Genomic DNA, 20,577 nt, shown 5'->3' on the forward strand with positions numbered 1-20,577 from the left:
TGAGCACCAGGTACAGAACACCACAGGCTGAGCCAAGATGTACTTTCATTAACGCAGGATGATTCATCATCCTGCCATATGGTTGAAATCCCTTCCCCAAACCCCATCGGCTGTCTTCTAATTTGTGACTGAAATGTATTTATGGCTACAATATTTGGAGGCCATCTTGGGAATCGCAAGGAACAGCAAGTTCCTTGCCTTGAACTTACAAACCAAGAATGATTGTCTGAAAGGACGTTGATGAGAATTACCAGCTGAGGAATCTAGAGGGAACCTCAAGGGAAGTCCATAAGTCTTTGTTAAACACTTTCCAGGCAATCTTTTTGAAGCCTACTGCAAAGGATAGGAGAGAAGTAGAGGGATATTCGCTCTTCAGAATATCATTGCTTGAGGGATCTCTGTCCAGTTGAAGCCCAATCCTTTCATTTTATACTGTTAATTACAGAAGTTACTATTTACTGGGCATTGTAGGGTTTGCCGAGTTGCTGAGCGTGTTACTAACATTATCTCCTTCCGTCCTCTTTGCGACTCCGTGAGAAGACATGGTTTTTACCCACATTTTACAGATGAGGAAACAGGCTTGGAGAGGTTATTTGACCATGGCCACACAGCTAGTAAATGGTTGAGCTAGAGTTTGAGTTCAGATTTGTCTAATTCCAAAGCTGGTGGTCTTAATGGCTATACTTGTAGGAAAGAGGTTCAGAGAAAGGGAGGGGCATGCCTAAGGTCACACAGTGGCAGAATCCAGGATTTTAAGCACTGGGCTTCCACATGAGCTGACAAGAGGACCAGTGTAAAATAACCAGAGAGGAATATGAGACCATGAGTAAGAGAGAGGTAAGCAGTAAGAGTCCAGGTACGAGAGAGGTTCTGGAGAGGAAAGTATTAGGGAAGACTTCAGGAAGGTGGTGACCTTGAGCTGACTTTGAAGGTGGATTAGACTTGGATAATAGGTCATACTCCTTCCCATGAAGATTGCAATGTGCAATTTGTAAATTTTTTCAGGTCCACTTTCTTGTTGCTCCCCATGAGATCCTGAGGTAGGCAGAGCAGAATGATTGTCTTTGCTTTACAAGTGGAGCACAGGGAGTTTCAGTAACTTACCCGGGCTTATTTAGCCAGCAAGTGCTAGAGCCAGCACTCGAACCCAAGTTTTCTGATTGTGGAAAGAAGGAAGCAGATATACTTGTGTCTCTGTTACCCACTCCTCTCTGTCTCTCTTGAAAAAGTAACCCAAGCATTTCACCCAAATTCAGCCAAGATTTCCTTCCTTTCAGAAATCTTGGTATATAAGAAGGGAGTCAGTCTTGTGGTAAGAATCCAAGTTTTCCCTCTCAGGGAGTGCCAGGATGCCTGGGTTTTGGACACAGCTTCAGTGCTCACTGGCTGTTTTACTCAGGTGTGCCCCTCTCTTTTCTGGGTTTCAATTTCCCCATCAATCTGGGAGAGTAGCTCTTGATCTGGGCTGTCACTCAGAACTCCAGTGGTTTGGAATTCCCTTATGGAAGCTGTCCATTTGAATTACAAGGTTATAGAATTTCAGGGCTGCAAGGTTTTTAAAGGTCACCTAATCAATTGCTTCCCAAACTGATGTGCAGACAGGGCTGTCTGCAGTGGAATCATCTGGGGGAACTAGTTAAACTGCAGATTCCTCGGCCCAACCCTAGACCCAGTGAACCCAAATCTCTGGAGATTAGCCCAGAGTCTATTGTTTAACGAGCCTGATTCTCGTGCACAGCCAGGTTTAGGAACCGCTGCCCTAGACCAGCTACCCATTCAAGGCTGAGAGCTTGAACACCTCCGGTAGTGGGGAACTCATTTTATCTTAAGCAGTACTTTCCATAGTTGGATAGCTCTGTCTGCTAAAAAATTTTCCTTATGCTGAGTGGAAATCTGCCTCCTTGTCATTTCTATCCAAATAATCCATTAGGTTTGTTTTTTTTCCTCATTTAGACTCAGACTCAGGTTTTTCTTTTCATTTAGCCTCATGCCATTAAGATGCCCCAAAGAGTTACTGCCTGTGCCTTGAAATGACATGCACACACACAGAGTTTCCACCCAAGCCCTGCAAGTGTTTGGCGCTGTGACTCCCATATAAATTAGGTCCTGAGTAATGTGTGCGAGAGGGTGCCAGCCAAGAGGACCCCATGGGGAGGTGTGGTTCATTGAAATAAACCTGAAATTAAATTAACCTCAAGAAAATTACAATCCAGCTGCCTTTGGCAGCAGGATAATGTATATATTTCATTAAATATTGAAGTTTAATTTTGCTTTTGTGGATGTGTTTGCACAGGGCTGTGCCCCTGATCCTGGGAGCCATCATCCTACACAAAGTCTTAGAGAAGATACAGAATATCAGAGCTGGAAGGGCCTCATTCTACTGGACCATTTTACAGATGCAGAAACAGAGGCCCAGGTATGTCAAGTGATTTACCGTGGGTCACACGTATCAGGCAAGTAGTGAGAAGACTAGAATCCAATTTGAGTGCTCTTTACTTCTGTATTACGATTTGTATTCCCACTGTGTTCTGCAGATGGAGCCTGCTGTTCCTGGGCGCCTCTGTCTTCAGGAGGGTCAGGAACAGGCAAAATTTCTGGTGCTTGAAGGAAACCGTTGAGTGATTGATTGCTCTGTGGAGTTTTCCAACAATGCAGGCCTCTTCCTATTGTGTTCGGGTCACACGGCCCTTATCTGCATGGCCTCTTCAGGAGCTCTGTGGTTTGTGTGGAGTTTTGGGGAGTCTTGTTTGTGCCTGGTGGAAGCATGAAGGGACCATGGGGCTCAGGGGCAGGAGATCCCCCCATTCCAATTTTTCAGCCCTTACCACAAAGGAGAGAAGAGAAACCTTGCTTCCCAACTCCCGGGGTGGGATTCCAGGAAGATGCTCAGAGCCCAAATTGGAGGAGACTGAAGGAGTTAGAGACAGTGCAGAGCTGGGAGAGGCCTAAGAGATTTTTTAGTCCTATAGATTTTGGGTCCAAGTGTTCATAGTAAGGTTCTCAGGGCAGGAAGGGAAGGGCCCTCATTCAATGGTGTTATAGTCTTGGTGAAGTTTTATTTCTTAAAAATGTCCACTGCTAAGTAAGTAAGTAAATGAATGAATTAGCAAATAAACAAATAAATAATTCACTAGCATTAGACAAAGAATTGAGTCAGAGTAGCTAGATGGGTTAAAATCCCTAGTCTTGACAGCATGACTTGGGAAAGTCACTTAACTGCTCTAAGCCTTAGCGTATTTGTTGGTTCATTCATTCATTCATTTATGAAGGGTTTGTTGAGGGCCTTCTATGTGCCAAGCAGAGTGGTATGCACGAAGGATAACTAACACGTGAACCTGGATACACGGCATTCAACAGAGTCCCTCCTTTCAGGAGAGCAAGGTCACGGCACTCAGGATGGAGTTCCAAGAGGGCCGCCAGGGGGCGTGGCGGGCTGGAATTCCTGAAAACTGCCAGGGGCAAGGGATGCAGCCTGGCGGTCAATAGTCGAATGTGTTTGATTTCGCCAATAGTTTTCCTAAAAGCTGTGATTTAGCTGCCAACTCGGAAGATTTCACATACAACCCCAGACTCAAGTCTTATCTTGGAAGGCCTGCTGCCGGCAGGAGCTGAGAAGTGGCTGCCAGTAGACGAGCCCTGAGACTTCTTTTTTTTTTTTTCTTTTCTTATCCCCCTCCTGCTTCCCTCCTGTGCCATACCTGCCTGGTCCCTCTGGGTGTTTGAGATTGTGACCCTGGTGAAGGGCTTGGGCCCAGTGTGCTGTGACAGCAACCTTGGCCCTGATTTACCTGTCCTGGAGGGAAGCAAGGTTATGCTAACAATGCTGGAAGATATGGCCTCAGGAGTAAGGTGCTGGGGGAGCAAAGGAGCCTCAAGGCAGACAAAGGTGGGAGGGGGGCCTGAACACAAACCTCAGTGCATCTCCCAGGCCATTTTCTATTTGCAGAGCACTCTGAGAAGGGGACTTGGAGAACGGGGGGCAAAGGGAGCCTGTATTAGGAAGCTGTTACCAGCTGTCACTTCCCTTGTTTGGTCTTGGACTTGAGCCAAAAGGAACAGTGAGGAAGGGCATCTGAAACCAAGAATTGATTAGGAGGCTGGCAGTGGGTCCTTGAAATAAGATTTTTATAGGGGTGCCGGGAAGAAGGTCGGAGCGCACAGGTTCCCGAGGAGGTCCTTAAGGCTGTGCCTCCAGAATTCCGCTCAGTGGTTTGAGATGGTTACAACCTCCAAAGGCAGCAATGGACAAAGGGAACTAGTCCTCTCTTGTTATGGATGTTAAGATCTCACAGGACTGTGAGAGCTGAAAGAAACTTCTCAGGTCACTTTGGTGAGAGTTTGTAAATTGGCTACCCACAGGGCGTATCTGGGTCATAAACACGTTTTGTTTGAATTGACATGTTTTAGGAATAAGGAAATTTTGCATAAGTCTTGATTTCTGGCTCTTCTTGGAATACCAGACGATCTGGCAACATGGGCCCACATTCCTGTAGGATAACTGTGGGCTGGGGCTCAGGAGAGGCTGCCCCCTTTAGAGGGGTATTTCTCTATAGTCTCTATTTCTCCATAGTCTCTACCACTCCCTATTGCCTTTCTTCTGGCTCACCTCACTCGTTTAAGTTACCTACCTAACCCCTGTAGGCATTTGAAATTGTGACTGATTTAGACTAGAAAGTTTCAAAATCATTTGTTAATCCCTGGGAACCTTTCAGCAGATGAATTTCAGTTGGAAACCTCTTCTCTAAAACAAACAAAAGTGGAGCTGCTTGAAAGAGAATCAGGGTGGGCTTGCTCGTTATGCCCTCTGCTTGTCCCCTTTGAGCACAGCCCTAGAGCTCCCTGAAGCCTACTTTAAAAAGCACAGACACAGCCCTCTCCACCACCGCAGAGATGAGGAAACTGAGGCCCAGAGAAAGGAAGAGGCTTATCAAAGCTCAGAGAGTAAGTTTGTACCTGAACCAAAACTTGAACCCATTCCTCCGCATTCCACCTTTGCCTATCTGTCCATTATACCAGAGGTAGCAAATAGGCTTTAATTCACATACTGACTCCTGGCGACCCCTGGTACTCTTGGGTTGGATTCTCTGAGGCTTTACTTGGGCTTGGTGGGAGAGAAGACTGACTAACAATGTCTGTATCTAGTAGAGGAAAGAGGCACGGGATTCATACCGTGTATTTACTGTCTGCATACAATACCACGCTGTTTGCTTCTGTAATCTAGGAAAGCAGATCCCTGGGGATCTGGAAGGAAAGTTTTCTCTACCTTTAAAATTAGGCCGGATCCTGGCATCATATCCGGAGGTTCTCCCCATGAGCTTATCCAGGAAATCTGAGGGTGACATAGGCTTGGGAGCGGAGCGGGCAGCTTCAGCCTCCTTAGAAGCTGCAAGGCTAAGAAGGGAGAGAGGAAAGCAGAGGGTTAATGATGGCACTTTCTCATGCTGTGATCAGATCTCAGTCTTAGCCAGCCCCAAGAACCACTAGAGTATTCTTAGGCTGAAAAATTGGTAATACGTGTCCTTAATAAGGTAAGACCCAGGTTAAATTGTTTACCCCACCCAAACATAATCCAATGTGGGATCCTGGCAGGTAGCTGAGTGTCTGATACTGCTGAGAAGCTGCCGATTCTTTTAAGGCTACATCTCTGGGGTTTCCAGCAATTCTGCTTGGCTGCAGGGTCTCCCTGGGAGAGGAGATTGAAGGGTTAACCTCCTGCCAGGTCCAGCCCCATGTTTTAGGTGCCTGCACTTTTATAGGTCCGTGGAACAGCACAGACAGAAAGAATCTTGGAGATCAAATAGTCCAGCCTTTTCCCAAAGTTTCTCTTCAGAATCAGAGTCACTAATTAAAAAAAAAACAAAGTTGCCTGAGTCAAATACATTCGGGAACACAAACTTTGTCAGACATCTTTTCCTCAGGTCTTCTTAGAACTTTTAGCAAGCTTAGATACCTATACTCTCGTGAAACATACATTTTAGAAAATGCTCAGCTGGGAAAATTGAGGCACAGCCAGTGGAAGGGACAGATGTAGGTCCCAGAGTGAGTCAGTGGTAGCCTGCCTCAATGGATCGAGAGTTGGGGGATTTGAAACCAAACTGCCGGGACTGCTTCACACTGTTTCTGTCAGCACTGCCCCCCATCCCATTCTGCAAAGTGGTTTCAGGTCCTCATTCATAATGTAGTGTGAATTACTGATGTCTAAGAACAGTGCCCCTCCCCCTGCCACACTCTCAAAGGTGTGCAGATTTCTAGAAGAGTCAACATTGGAAGCCGGAGGGTTGAAGAACAATTATTTGGGTTGCTTTGGGCAACTGAAATTTCCTAGCCCTGAAATTATACACAGGAGATAGCTGGGAGCTAATGCACCCCTATCATGTGGGGCTGAGGGGCTGGTACGTTGGAGGAAGTGCATGTACAGAGAGATGTGTGTGTTGCATAAGATGGGAGTGTCTGTCACCTAGCCAAGTAGGACATCACGTTCCCCAAGGATTTTTGCTCAACCTCTCTTGTTCTTCATCTTGGCTGTTTTCTGATCTTATAGTTGTAACTGTTGAAGCGATCACCTCTAAAGGATAACTCTCAAATCTATGTCTCCACCCTGGCTTCTCCCTTAAGGCCCCTTCCTCATTTGCAAACACCTGCAGGGCATGTCCATCCACACATCCTGCCTGTGCCTCAAATTCGTCTCCCAAACTGAATGCCGCAGCTTCCTTCTCAAACTTGCTCTTCTGGACCACAGGCTCCCCAGACGGCACCAACATTTCCCCTTTCTCTAGGGCTAGAGCCGTCCTGTCTCCTTGTCCGCTCTCTTCTCACATCCCCTCACTCACCAGGTCCTGGGCCATGCTACCTAGTAATATAGTTACTTGTGTTTGTGTTTTAAGACCAGGAATCATGGTGTTTTTATTTATTGTTTGCTCTTTTAATCTCCTACTGTGTCTACCATGGTGTCTCAAACATAACTGGTGTTCAGTAGTTAATTGCACAGTGAATGAGTGATTGAATGAATAATATGCTACTTTACTTAATCAAATATTCTGGTTAGTAGGGTATTCGTAAGTATTCATATATGGATTAACAATTTTAAAATAATTAGACTATTATATACAGTAATGAAAAACACTGAGAGCAATCTGGTATTCCTTTGAAGATTCAGAAGGTGTTCCAGGATTATTCAGACACTCATGTTTAGTAATCTGAAGATCCCTTATTCATATACTGAGGAGCTAGTTTTGATTGACAGGATGAGGAACAAATGCATTTTACTGTTTTTACATCCATGTGTGACTATGGATGTTTGTGAGTTTGTGTGATGTGGGTAGGTTTCTAGGTGTGATGTGTATGCATGTTGTGTAAACAAGTGGGTGGATGTGTATGGAGGTGTGTGGGGATGAGGGCATGCGTGGGAGTGTTTGTAGATGTACAGTGGATTGTGTTACATAGATCTGTATGTGCAAAAATGTGAATACGTGTGTTCACGTGCAAGTGTGTTGTTAAGTGTGGCATTTAGTGCAGACATGTTTGTGTGTATATGTGGGGTGTATTTATATGTGGGGTATAGGGTGTAAATGTGTAAAATGCATTTGTGGATGTATGTATATGGTGTGTATAATGCACCTGTGTGTGTTTCTGAAGTGTACTGTGAGAAGAAATACAGAATAGCACAAAAAGAGTGAAAAGAACAGATGAGTTGGAATCAGTCTTTTTTTTCTTTCTAAAGATTTATTTTTTTTATTTTTTTATGAGGAAGATTAGCTCTGAGCTAACATCTGTTGCCAATCCTCCTCCTTTTGCTGAGGAAGATTGGCCCTGGGCTAACATCCGTGCCCATCTTCATCTACCTTATACGTGGGATGCTGCCACAGCATGGCTTGATGGACAGTGAGTAGGTCCCCGCCCAGGATCCGAACCTGCGAACCCTGGACCGCCGAAGCGGAGCGTGAACTTAACCGCTATGCCACCGGGAGGGCCCCTGGAATCAAGCTTGTCTTAGTTATTTACTAGCTGTGTGACCTTGGGGAAATTACTTAACTTCTCTGAACTTTAGTTGTCTCATGTGTCAAATTAGTTTTGCACAAGGAGTAACTGAGATAGCACAGGTAAAAAACACCTAGGACAGTTCTTGGAACACAGCACGCACTCAATATATTGTCTCGCTCTTGCCTTGCTGCGTGCGTGTATGCATTTGAAGCAGTTCAGAGCCAGTCTGGTGGGGGGGGTCTGTCTGGTCTCACTGCTGCTTTCAGTTGCACCCTGGACACCACCTGGCTGAGAAGTCCCGCCAGAGGCTTTCCATGGCCCACAGATAGTACCACAGTCCCAGCCGTTTCTCCATTCAGACTCATGGCTGCTCTGCGGTCTGGTGTGAGCAAAGGGGACCACAAGGCATGCAACTGGTGATTTACGACTTTTCTGCTGCTGTAATTCACTTCTAGAACCTCTCCAGGAGTGGCAGTTATGAAGCTTTCATGAGCTCCTGTTCTGGGTCCCGCCTGTCCTCTTGGATAATAAGATTTGGGGACACAGGACTCCCTCCTAGCGGTTATGAGAGCACAGGCCCTCTCTCGGCCTTAGGCCTCCTTCACAAGCCTGAATCCTATTAGGTGGTAGAGTGAGAGAATGAATTTGCCCCAAATTATCCCCTACCATTTGCTATTAGCAAATTTGCCATTGAATACCTAAATCCTCCCCAAAGCTGAGGAGTCCTCTGCTTATCCTAGCTTGCATGTCTGCAGCAAAGCATTTACGGTCTGGTTACGTGGCTTTTGACTCACTAAAAACCTGGCACAGTGAGCTGAACTGGAGCAAATGGAGACTCAGAGAAGTTAAGTAACTGGCCTCAGGTCACACAGCACTTTAATGAGTTTAATGAGAGAAGGGATCAGGACTCAAATTTTCCAGTGTTGCCTCATCTGAATGCTACAATGTATGAAAAAGCCTTTTGTAAATTGTGAAGAATATAAATCATGATAGCTGCTATTATTACTATTTGTTTTTGAAGCTTGTTATATTCTGTTACATCCAAGAAAATCAAAATGTGTCTGACTTCCAGCCATCCTGATACATACACTCTGAATTTACCACATTTAATGATGGAGAAGAAATAGTTCTGAATTACCAAATGATGCTCTGTTTTGTCAAGGGATTCACAGCAGAATTCTTTGAAATTTTGAGATTTTCTAGACTAGACTTTCCCATATATCATTTCCAGTGGTTTCTTGGATATCACTTTCACATTTTTGCCCTGTTTCTGTACCACCTCTATAATCAGTCACTTAAAATTTTTCCTTAAGTTGCCTCACTTCTTTTAAACTTACCCTTTTTTGAGAGAGCTTTATATTTCACTACCCACAAAGGAGAAACTGGCATTACTTGCCATGGTAGAAATAATCATCACAAAGAATACAGTGAAAACAAACAAAAAGAGTTTAAAATTCTAGTTATATCCTGTTGATTGCCAACATTCTGGGCCTGAGGCCTGCCCAAGTTCCAGAGGAAGATCGATAAGTGTTAGAAACGTGTCTGAGACATATAACACTTAACTGAGACTTTCTTCTTGAGATAATGAGAAGAACTGAAAGAGAATTGGTTCAATGATAATTCACTTTATTATTGTGTGTGAACTACCTAAAATCATCCCGTCTTTTACTACCCTAGTCCCAAATCTCCCTAATTCTTTTTCAATTACGAAGCCTCCATTTTAATGTCAAAACAACCATGCCCCTCCACTTGATAACCATTGTACATTTCTGTCTATAATTAGCACATTTTGCACAGAATTAGTTCAAGGGCCCTGTATAGTACATCTGTGCTCTGTGTTTCTGTGCAGAGTAAATATGCATCCAAGGGCCCTTGATGCACATTTGGAACCACTAACTCTGGGGAACTTAAACACTTGCTTATAGACTGTGCGCTACTGGACAGAGAAGCTGGGAATGAATCTGAGAAATGAAACATTCGATTGTTAGGATTTGCCGACCCTACAAAAGTATTTGGAAATGATGCAAATTGTTTCAGGGATTACCACGATGTAATGTAGTGAATCAGACTTGCTTTAGACAGATTTGATTAATAGTAATTTTCAGAAAGACAGTGAGGTCTTCTGGGACCAAGTGTTCTGTCCTTTGCTGAGAAGGCTTATGGTGATAGCTGCACTGGCTGGACTGAGCATTAGACTATCTACCGCCCTTTAGTCAGGGGATTTGTCACAGTAAGAGACTTTGGTACTTAAAGGACTTCAGTTTTGACTCCTAATGACAGAGACTATGGAAAGGTCCAGGAGTGGAGTTCCACAGCGGGGTTGGGGGCAGGGTGACATCGTGAAGTGGGAGCTGTGTGACCTTTGGTGAGTCACTTCCCTTTCTGGCTTTCAGTTTTCCAAGCTATAAAAGCAGGGGATTAGAATAATCTCTAAGAGTCCTTCTGGCCCTAAACCATCATTGTATTTGTCTATAAGTTTCCCTCTTTATTTTTCTTTTTCACACATCTGGTCTTAGGATCCGAATTCATCTGGACTCCTTTGGGGGAATGTGAGTGTATTTGTGTCTTGGTTCTTCCCCGTCTAGTCTCAAGATTTCTCTCTAATGGAACCACTCGTTTTTCAGGGATTTGTTGGAAGAAAGGCCAGATCGATGCTCAGATTCTCATTCTCCAGTTGCAACAGCAATTGGAAATAGGGAATCAATATGGAGCCGTCAGTCTGAATTTCAAATGAGCTGGGGTTGGCAACCATACCTGGGAGAAACAGTTTCAGTTACACTCTGTGTGGCACCACACCCCCAAGAACTCTAGGTTAGCAGAGGGGATCCCCTCAACAGATCCCATCTCCTCCGTTCACCATGGGCAGAGAAGTCAGGGGGTCAGGGGTGGAAAAGGGGAGGAAGGAGAGAGAGGGGTAGAGGAGGGACTAAGAGGCTAAGGAGAACCAAGGGGGTCACGCGTGGGGCTGGAGGAGGAGGTTGGAGGCATGGATTGACATGATGGGGGAGGGGAGAGGAAGAGGACAGCGTGGAAGTGGAGGTGTGTGAGGTATGGCCAGTGCTGTAATGGAGGAACTCAGTGAGCACAGGTGGGCACCCAACTGCACTTGGTGGGAGGGTGAGGGGTTTCCAAGAGGCTTTGTGGAGAAGGTGGCTTTTACAGTCAAACTTGCAGGTTGGAGATGGAGCTGGGCTGGAAGAAAGAGTGGGGGAAGAGTGTTTTGGATAGAAGGAACAGCATATCTAAAGTCTAGAGGTGAGAGAGAACTTGGAGAATGGAACAGAAGTTTAGTGTGTGTGTGAGGGAGGGAAGGGGGAGAGAAGGAAAGCACGAGAGAGATAGAGAGAGAGGGAGAGAGAGAGAAAAGAATAAGAGGTGAGGATGGAACGCTGAGTCTGTGGGGTTGGGATTTGCAAAGATTGGACCTCCTGGTCTATGTCCTCATGGTGCGTCTGAAAGTTAAGGGAAGATTATCCCTCCACAATCTCTTTATGATAAAAATATTGCATCCTGATTTCTCAGCTGTCTGGTTCCACTGAATTGTGGCCTGGTCAAGTGTGGGAAATGGGCCCTCCCAAGACACCTCCAAATGGTGGGTGTTCAACTTGGCTTCCAGGCCACTTGTCCTCTGACTTGGGCCAGAACATCTATCCCCTCTGCCTTGGCAGGGAGGTAATCCAGTGAGCGGGTATTTCTTCTGTGCAGAAAGTACCTGGTCAACTAGTCAGAGGTTGTGAAGGTCTGCTCTGTGTGTCCAGGGGCATTTACTTAATGCACAATTTTGAAGGTCACCACGGAATAGAGGGAAAAACATTAAGGTGGGAGCTGGGGAATACTGGTGTAGTCTTGGCTCTCTCTAACTTTCTGTGTGGTCTTGGGCTAATTCTTTTTACTAGATGGCCCTCAGTGTCTTCACCTGTGAAGTGGCAGTTTTGTATTAGATCAGGCACAGTAAACAGTTTTACCTTGTGTGCCTGCTCCATTCAACTGCTCAGAGAAGGGTTCTGGGCCTGACCCAGCAGGACAGGCTAGCAGGATGGATCACCAGTCTCCACCAAGGGATTAGATTGTGCAGTGGTGGCTCATCTCACGTCTATTGGCCCTCTTGCTCTAAAATCCTTTGAGTTTTCTGATTTATTAAGCACCTGCTATATGCATAGGGCACTCTGGGGGGAGATGCAGGTAAATACATCACTGCTGACAGAAAAACCCCTCCATGTGGGCAGAGTTCGTGTCTGTCTCGTTCAGTGCCTGGCATGTAGTAGCGATCAATAATCATTTGTTGGTGAGTAGCCTTTGCCCTCTCATTGTTTATAGTTCAGCAGATAGAATAGATTAAGTACATAAATAATTATAAGAGGTTGCCACCCAATTTAGGTGGCGTAAATGGACTGCTATGGTGGTTCAGGGTGGGAAGGTAGTGTTTAGGGGGAGGTGGGGACAAGAATCAGAGAATTTTTCTAAGTTTTATTAATTTTAGCCTCTGTGCATTTTTAGAAAGACCCAACATTTGCCGTTGTCCACGTTATATATTTAGGGGAGAAAGCTTTCTTCTGCCTGTGAGCTGGCCTTGGGAAACGGATGGAGAGGTGGTGGGGCAGGGCATGGTGTCCTAGGCTCCTGGGAAGAGGTGGGGCTGAGTGAGGCTGGCACTCTCTGGCCTGATGGACTGAACCGGTTTCCTGTCCCTGGCTCTGACACCCGGGACTTGGGGGTTGTTGTGCAGCACGGGCTGTGCTGGTCATCCTCAGCTTTGCCTGGGTTGCATCCTCAGGTCAGCATCTGGCTTCCCTCTGCCAGCTGTGCAATTCTGATTTTATTTGATTACAGTAAGGGCCTTATGCTGGCCTAGGAGTGCCTGACATTTTATTACTCTCCCTTCACGATCTGCTAAGCACCCCTGGGAGCAGAATGTCGCAGTTGGCATGCCCTGAGCCCCATTCTCCCCAGGGTCTTATGGAACAACACACCCTTCCCCCTTCCTGCTCCACTTCCCACTGCGCCCTCTGCTTCCTATAAGCGCATGTATTTGAATATGATTCTCTTCTGCAGTAAGATAAAATCCTGGATCCTGGGAGTTGGAAGGAACCTTGAGATTCCATCTGATTCTTCCCCTGCCCTGGGAAAGTTGGATTCTCAAGGGATCTCTCTACTCCTTATCATCGCTTCCAGTCTCTTCCTCTGGATAGCCTTCCATCCACTAAATCTCCTGCCTTACTTTATGTAACCCACGTGGCAGGGCCAGCTGGAGGGTGAGGAGAATGAGGCACCTGGCAAAATCTAAGGAGGCCCTCACTCTCAGGGTTGTGCAAGTGCCAGCTCTGCTTTTGCAGGGCCCTGGAAGTGAACACCTCCTGAAATTTTGTGCCCTGGGTGCCTCACTGGCCTCACCCTGGTCCTGGCCCTGCTACAGCATCGTAGATCTTCAAACCCAGTCTATCCAGGTTTAGATTGACTGTAGATAATCAAATGTATTCACCTGGAGGGGGAGGCTCTACTTCTCACAGCCTTTCGTTTTATTTCCAAAAAGCTTTGTTTTAATTTTTCTTACTTGGTGGCAGGAAACAGCATTACATATTTGATCTCATTTTATCCTCCCAACAGCTTAAGAAGGAGAGATATCCGTTTCTATTTTATAAACAAGAAAATTAAGCCTTAAGATGCGTGTGACTTGATTGAACTCGGGCATACCACACTGTCTTTGCTCAAATTAGGTTGGTGTTTTCTTTTTTCTCACCTCTCGTCTCCTTACTCCATGTGTATGTTTCAAGGCTGGAATCACGGCAGCCCTTGCTGTTTTCTGGTTCAAGCTCAACCTTCAGCTCTCTAACCTTCCTTTCCCTAGGAATTGAGGCAATTCCGTTGCCTCATACATACGGCAAAAGCCGTTATGTAGACAAGACTGTTTGCAGGCTTCTTTCCAGGCTCTTAATAAATATGGTTTTCGTGAAGGACAGAGCCTGGCACATGGTCAGGGCTCAATAAATATTTTTTAAATGGGTGATATCCACCTGGCATTCCAGAGGAAGCTGAACTTAGCTGTGCAGGCGCTTGGCTTCAGTGGTGTGATTTGACTGGAGGAAAAAAGCCCCCAGTTCTGGCCCTGATACCTTTAGTCAGTCCCTGGGGAAAATCCCTGATGAACTCGGGGAAAAGCCAAGGCAGGAAAATGGGAGAAGATGTCATCTTCTTTCTTTCAGGAGCATCCACAACTCTCCCATGGAATGACTTGAATCAGTGGCCGAGGGCAAATCTACGTCTGTGTATAAACCCCGTATGTCTCCGCTCTTAGGTCACTAATTATAATGCTACAGCAACCATCTCACTTTGCTCTGACTGTCCCTATGTGTGTCGCTTGGGGAAATTTTCCTATGCCTCTGACTTTCAGTGTTATTCTGCAAGCTAGTTCCACGGTGAAAGAACTCTTGGCTCAAGCCTGTGGGCATCAAGTAGCCCCCGAGATGAGTTACAATGCGAGGAATCCAGGAGGATTCTTCAGAGGCTTGGGTGCTGCACTACAGGCCCATGGGGTTTGCTCTGCCTTCATCGAAGCTCTTAGCAGGCCCTGCCTCATCAGCATGCACCCCACGAGTTGGACAGGAGAGCAAACGGATCTCATTACCTTCAATGCAGCTTTCTTCTTAATCAGCTACATCTCACTGGAAAAGTATGTCTTTGCAGAGAATGGAGCTCAAGGCTTCTGGACAAAAAGTTTTAGAAAAAAGATTGCATCGATCAACAGGGACTGGTCATTTGAGGTTGCAAAGACCTGGGAGTATAAATATGGAGGAGAAATAATAATAGGGGAAAACAGATCAAGACGTGATATTATCTAATGATAGTGATCGCTACCACTATGTGCTGGATGCATTACGTATGTTACTGTATTTAATCTTCTCAACAATCCTGTGACGATGACCTCGTTACCTCCGTTTTACAGATGAGGAAGCTGAACCTTGTGTTTTCAGAAATTGAGCTAAGATCGTGCAGCTTGTTAAGGGGCCAAGCCCACCAGTTGGCGGGTCTCTAAAGCCCCCACTATTAACCACTGCACTCTATTGACTCTTCCAAGGGGTAGTGATTTGGTTCATGATATAAATGTTTGCAGGACTCTTTGGAACTACAAGTGAGAATTCAGGGAGCTCTGGGAATTGGAAAGTTTGGGCCGAGAACAATGTGGCCATCACTTTCACACAAATATCGCTTTCAGTTTACACGGCACTTCCAAATCCGTCATTGCATTTGATCCTCATCCCACCCCCATGATAGCATCTTCATGTACAGGTGATGACACTGAGGCTCAACTGAAAGGTTACGAGACCTGCGCAGGGTCTCGGATGGCAGAGCCATAACGTGACCAGGGTCTCCAGATCTGGTCTGGGGCATCTTGACTACCTAGCCATTCCCAAAAGACAAGAAGGGAATGGGTGAACCCTTCTTGACTATTTATTAAATCGTCTCTTAGAATTTCTCTGGAGTCAACTTGCCTTTCATTTTATTTTTCTCTGTCTCATCTTTAAAATACGACCTGCCTTTACCAACTACAGGTGTTGTTTGAATGGCAAAAGGTCATGGTGCTTTTACAGATGCTGTGGAAAGAAACTCCTTTCCTTCTCAGGTCAGTCAACTTTTTCCATTCACTAGGCACTAAGAAGTAATCATCATCTCATTTGAGGTTGCATTAATTTATTACTTCATTTATTTACTTAGTTATCCAAAATAGTTAGGGAGTGCCTACTATAAGTCAGAGGTTGTACTAGGTTAGTAGATTAAGCAGAGTATAAATAGTATAATAATAACATCTGGCCCTTATTGGTCGATTATAAAGTGCCACACTTTACACTAAGCACTTTATTTGCAATATTTAATCCTGAATATAATCCTATGGGTTGGGTGTCATCACCCCCATTTTACTGATGAGGAAACTGAGGTTCATAGAGGTTAAATAACTTATGCAGGTATACCTGACCCACAGACTTCTCTTTTAACTATATAAGCAATGAATATGCCATATTGCTTTCCAAGAGCTCCCAAACTAAATGAGGGAAACCTATGTGAAGACAAATAAGTGCTTGAATGTCTGGGCCTATTAGAAAAAATATACTACTTTTCCCTCCCAAGACTGTACTAGTTCAAACCTATAGTGAAAAATAAGCCAAGTTGCAATGGACCCCTGTGAAATGCGTCAGCAAGATGGGGTGTTTATGCCAGAGAATACAGAGGTTTTCGTAGGAGTGGAGCATGGATGTGTGTGGTCTTCAAGCATCCAAGAGACTGTGAGTCAAAGGAGGATGTTGAGAAAATAAACAATCCTCATTGGGCACGGAGGAAAGAATGATTTTGAATGGTAGAAAGAGCAACTTGGATTACAATCTGAAGCTGCCTTTAATAAACGGAGTGACTGGTCTTCAGAAGGAGAACACTTAACTGTGAGTTGAGAGGGTTTAGTTGAAGTGGGTATTTGTATGTAAATACGGAGTTTTACAGAAGCTCCAGGGCTCTAATAATGCTCTAAATAGCCCTTGTTGATTCCCCTGAATCCTCTAAGACAGAGAGCTGCAGCTTTGCTCAGTGGGCTAGAACTTCTTTGTCTCACTCAGAAGATTCCAACGTCTTGGGGAAGGAGTGAGTAGAAGAGTCATAGAATTATGGCCCCTGGTCATCTTGTGCATTAAACAAACCCAAACATTTAATGAGCACATGCTATAAATTAGTGACTGTATATTACAGCTCTGCAATATCAGTAGGGATTATCTTTTCTTTTATAGATGAGGAAATTGACTCAGATTAACTAAAAATAACAGCAATGGCTACCAATAATCAAACACTTTCTTGGTGCCATGCACAGAGCTAAGAACTTTCCAGTACGTGCTTTCTAATCTACCCAACAACTCTATGCAATGGGTACCATTTTCTTCTCTATTTTTCAGATGAGGAAACTGAGGCTGGGAGAAGTTAAATGACTTAATCAAGGTGACTTGGTGGCAGAGTTGATACATGTATTTAGTTGAGCTGGAATTTTGGCATAAGTTTTGGAGCAGCTGTTCAAATGTGCTAAAACAGCTCACTCAACTCAAATCTGCATTGTTCCTGCTCCTCTGTGGTTGAGTATCAGCTTCTATGAGGAATATTTACTGAGGAGAATTTAGGAGGAGACATGCCAGTGAAGCCTGTGGGACTTAGCAAGATGAAAGGAAAAGAGATGGATGATGAGGAAGAACAAGGTGCTGTGGCCAGTGCCCCTTCCTGGGTTTAGGAAGGGTACTGAAGGAGGCCTAATGGTAAAACAGTCGCAAGGGTCACTGCTGAGTCTTTCTTTTCCTTCTGGGATTTCTTTCCTTTCTTCCCTGCACCTTCAGGATCCTCCAGCAGAGTCACCTCTGTGTAGCTATCAGAGGACCAAACGGAGGGGGTGGGTGCGAATTCCACTGCCTCCTGCTTCTCTTTGCAAGTCTCAGAGGCAAAGAGAAGCAGCCCAGGGGATGGGTCAAGCTGTGGATGTGGAGTCAGAAATCCTGGGTTTGACTCTGGCTTGTTCTCATTCTTTCTTGTATGATCGTGAGCAAATCCTTACCATATTGAAGCATCCATTTCCTTATCCACAGAGTGTAGATACCTCCTGTCTTAACTTATAAATTACTATTTGAAATTATGTTGAAGAAAACATAAGATACCCCACAAATAAGAACTCATTTCTGGACTGAAACAGGGGCACGCTCCAGGGTTAAGCACATGGACTCTGCCATCAAATGCAGGCTCTGCTATTTACTGGCTGTGTGGCCACGGACAAGTTACTTGTCCTGTCTGTCTTTGTCTCTGCATCTGTGAAACGGGGCAATAGTAGTTGCTGTTCAGAGGGTTCTTATAAAGAATAAACACTTTGCAGTGCTTACTTTGGTGCCTGGCACATTGTAAATGTTTAATATGTCTTTTATTGATTCAGAGAGAATTGGTTGATCTAGGCTCTATGATGGGGGATGAATATATGAACTTCTAGAGGTATCTTTGTGCTTTTCACTTGAATCTTCAAGGACCACCCACTCTCACACCTAGAGGAGGACTACAGCCCTCTCAGATATCCCTCTGCTGTGCTCTGAGTAATTCATCTGTTAAGTAGTAAATTAATAGCATTACTTTGGCATTTCAATCAATAGGATTAAGATGATCTGATGGTAACGGAGTAGTAATTGCTGCTGCTCAGATGGAAACTGTCAAGTGGCTAAAACTGTTCTTCACAAGCTGGCTGACTGCCCTCCCACCAGATTCTTTCAACCCTTAAAAAAAATAACATTTTCCTCTGATGATTAAAGCAATAAATGCACATTGGAAAAATACGACGAAGTTCAAAGAAAAAAATAAAACCCACCTGGCACTCCCATTATCTAGATACCTACTGTTAACATATTCATAAATATTTTCTAGATTTTTTTTCCTCTGTAAATTATGATCTATTTCTTTTCCTGCTTTTTTACTGAAGATTCTAAATGAGATTTTCTTCTGTTATTAAACCTTTAGAAACACAATTTTAAATGCTGCATATGCCAGTCTGTGGCTGTATTAGCATTCATTTAGCTATCCCTCTACCGATGGGCACTTATATTATTTTCAATTTTTAGCTATTATAAAATATGCTGTGAAAAACCCTCTTGGTCACAAACCTCTATTCATGTCCTAGAAGCAAATTTGCTGAGTCAAAGGGTATGAATATTTCTAAGGCAGAAAGGCTGTATCAGTGTAAGGGAGCCTCGCCTCACTCCAGGCCCAGCAGCCTCGCTCCTCACTGAAAATTAATTCTCCATGAGGTGGAGTTGGCTAGGGGCAAGGGCTGAAGGCAATGATGGCAAAGTGCAAGTTAAAAGAAGAGGGATGACTGTTTCTAATTTTTTCCTTCTTCTCCATTAACTCATATTGCCCAAGAAGCCATAGACGTCGGAATGTGCTGGAAGGGAGAAGAGGTGATCTTTGTGACAGGGTAGTTCAGAAGTCCAACACTGCAAAGTGCAATACATTTCTTTTACTTTTATTGAATAAATTTGACATGTAACCATTTCTTTTTCTGTTAAATTGCCCTACCTATGTCTTCTGCCTGTGTCATATTCAATTTTTTATCCCTGTGAGTACTTATATGTAATAAGCATCCCATAAATGCTTGAAATGAGAGGTCAGATAGCGTTGAGTAGACTCAAATCTTATTTTGCCACATAGCTGTGTGATCTTGGGCAAGTCACTTAATCTCTTCAAACTGCTTTCTTTATCAGTAAAATAAGGGTAATAATGGTGCTCCTAGGATTTTGATGTAAAAGAAGAAAATATCTGTCAAGTGCTGATGCAGTGCCAGGCACATAGAAACCACTTAGAATGTTAGCCATTACTACAAATAAAAATTAAAGTTTTTGTTCATAAGATTCAAATATTCTTCACCAAAGTTTTACATCATTCTAGGTTAAACTTAATAATTCTGAAGAACTTCAGAAAAATCTAAAGACTAAAAGAGGCAGGTATGGCAGGAAATATTGAATGTGGTCTGTACTTCAAATCTTGGCTAATTTATTATATTCCATCACAGGTCCTGCATTTTAAGAGGGACATTAACAGATTGGAGCAGGTCCAGAAAGGAACAACTGGGCTGGTAAACAAACTTGAAATTGACCTGTAAGGAATAATTAAAGACTCTGTGGGTGTTTGGCTCAGAGAAGATTTAAGCAGAGAGATCATTTTTTATAAATCTCTGTTCCGCTGTAGTGGGGAAGAGGGACTCAACTTAATAAAATAATGTTCTTGAATAGTTACTCTTTCCCAGCCATTGAGCTAAGACTTTTCCAAATATTACTTATTTTTTCTTCTCCAAAATGCTAGATGAGGTACAAAGTTGTGTCCCTATTGCACAGATGAAGCAATGTAGGCAAAGGTGGCAGAAGTGACTTGGTTGAAAGTTACATGGCTAGTAGGTGGTGGGGTAGGAATAGAACCAGATCTTTCTGACTCCATAGTTTAGGTACCTTCTACAGCACACTGACTTGTTCCAGGTGACCAGGGAAGGTGGACTTTCAAAGAGGGAGGTGGCTGCCTGATACATGTGAAGAAAGAATATTTTGTTCATTAGAGCTACCCAATAATGGAAGAGGCTGCCTAAGGAGATGGGGGGTTTCTTGTCACTTGAAGAATTCACATACAGGCTGAATTCTCAGTAGCATGCTGTAAGGATGACCAGATGAGCAGTGGGCTAGAATTGTGACTTTACTACTTCACTGTGTGACCTTGAAAGTTACTTAAACTCTCTGAGCCTCAGTTTCTTCATCTGTAAACTAGGAATACTTAATTATAATTTTAGGATTGTTGGAAAGAGTAAAAATTTCAGATAAATTGCTTAGCCAAGAATCTGGAATACAGAAGTTGCTGATTATATATTAAGTGAAGAATTATCTATGGTCTCTTTATTTGCACCGGTGGTTCTAATTTATATAGTGACACTGTCTATTCGCTTCTTCATTGGGGTCAATTCTGGATTTGGAGATGTCACCTGCAGAGTGAGTATTCTACCTCACTTCTGCAGAGGCGGCTATCTACCAGGTTCTGTCCCCTCAGGCAAATGACAGG

The 20,577-nt window shown here is 44.1% G+C and overlaps 1 protein-coding gene across 2 annotated transcripts in view; it reads right to left on the reverse strand.

Moving 5' to 3' along the window:
* Positions 1-20,577, reverse strand: part of GLRA1 (glycine receptor alpha 1) — a 73,692-nt gene that overhangs the window by 36,524 nt on the left and 16,591 nt on the right. For both annotated transcript variants that reach the window (XM_058544741.1, XM_058544692.1), the window contains exon 2: positions 5,264-5,391. In XM_058544741.1, coding sequence (XP_058400724.1) covers positions 5,264-5,391 — 128 coding nt within the window. The remainder of the gene's footprint in view (positions 1-5,263; positions 5,392-20,577) is intronic.

Source organism: Diceros bicornis, chromosome 1 (genome assembly GCF_020826845.1).
Source record: "Diceros bicornis minor isolate mBicDic1 chromosome 1, mDicBic1.mat.cur, whole genome shotgun sequence".
NCBI classification, from domain to species: domain Eukaryota; kingdom Metazoa; phylum Chordata; class Mammalia; order Perissodactyla; family Rhinocerotidae; genus Diceros; species Diceros bicornis.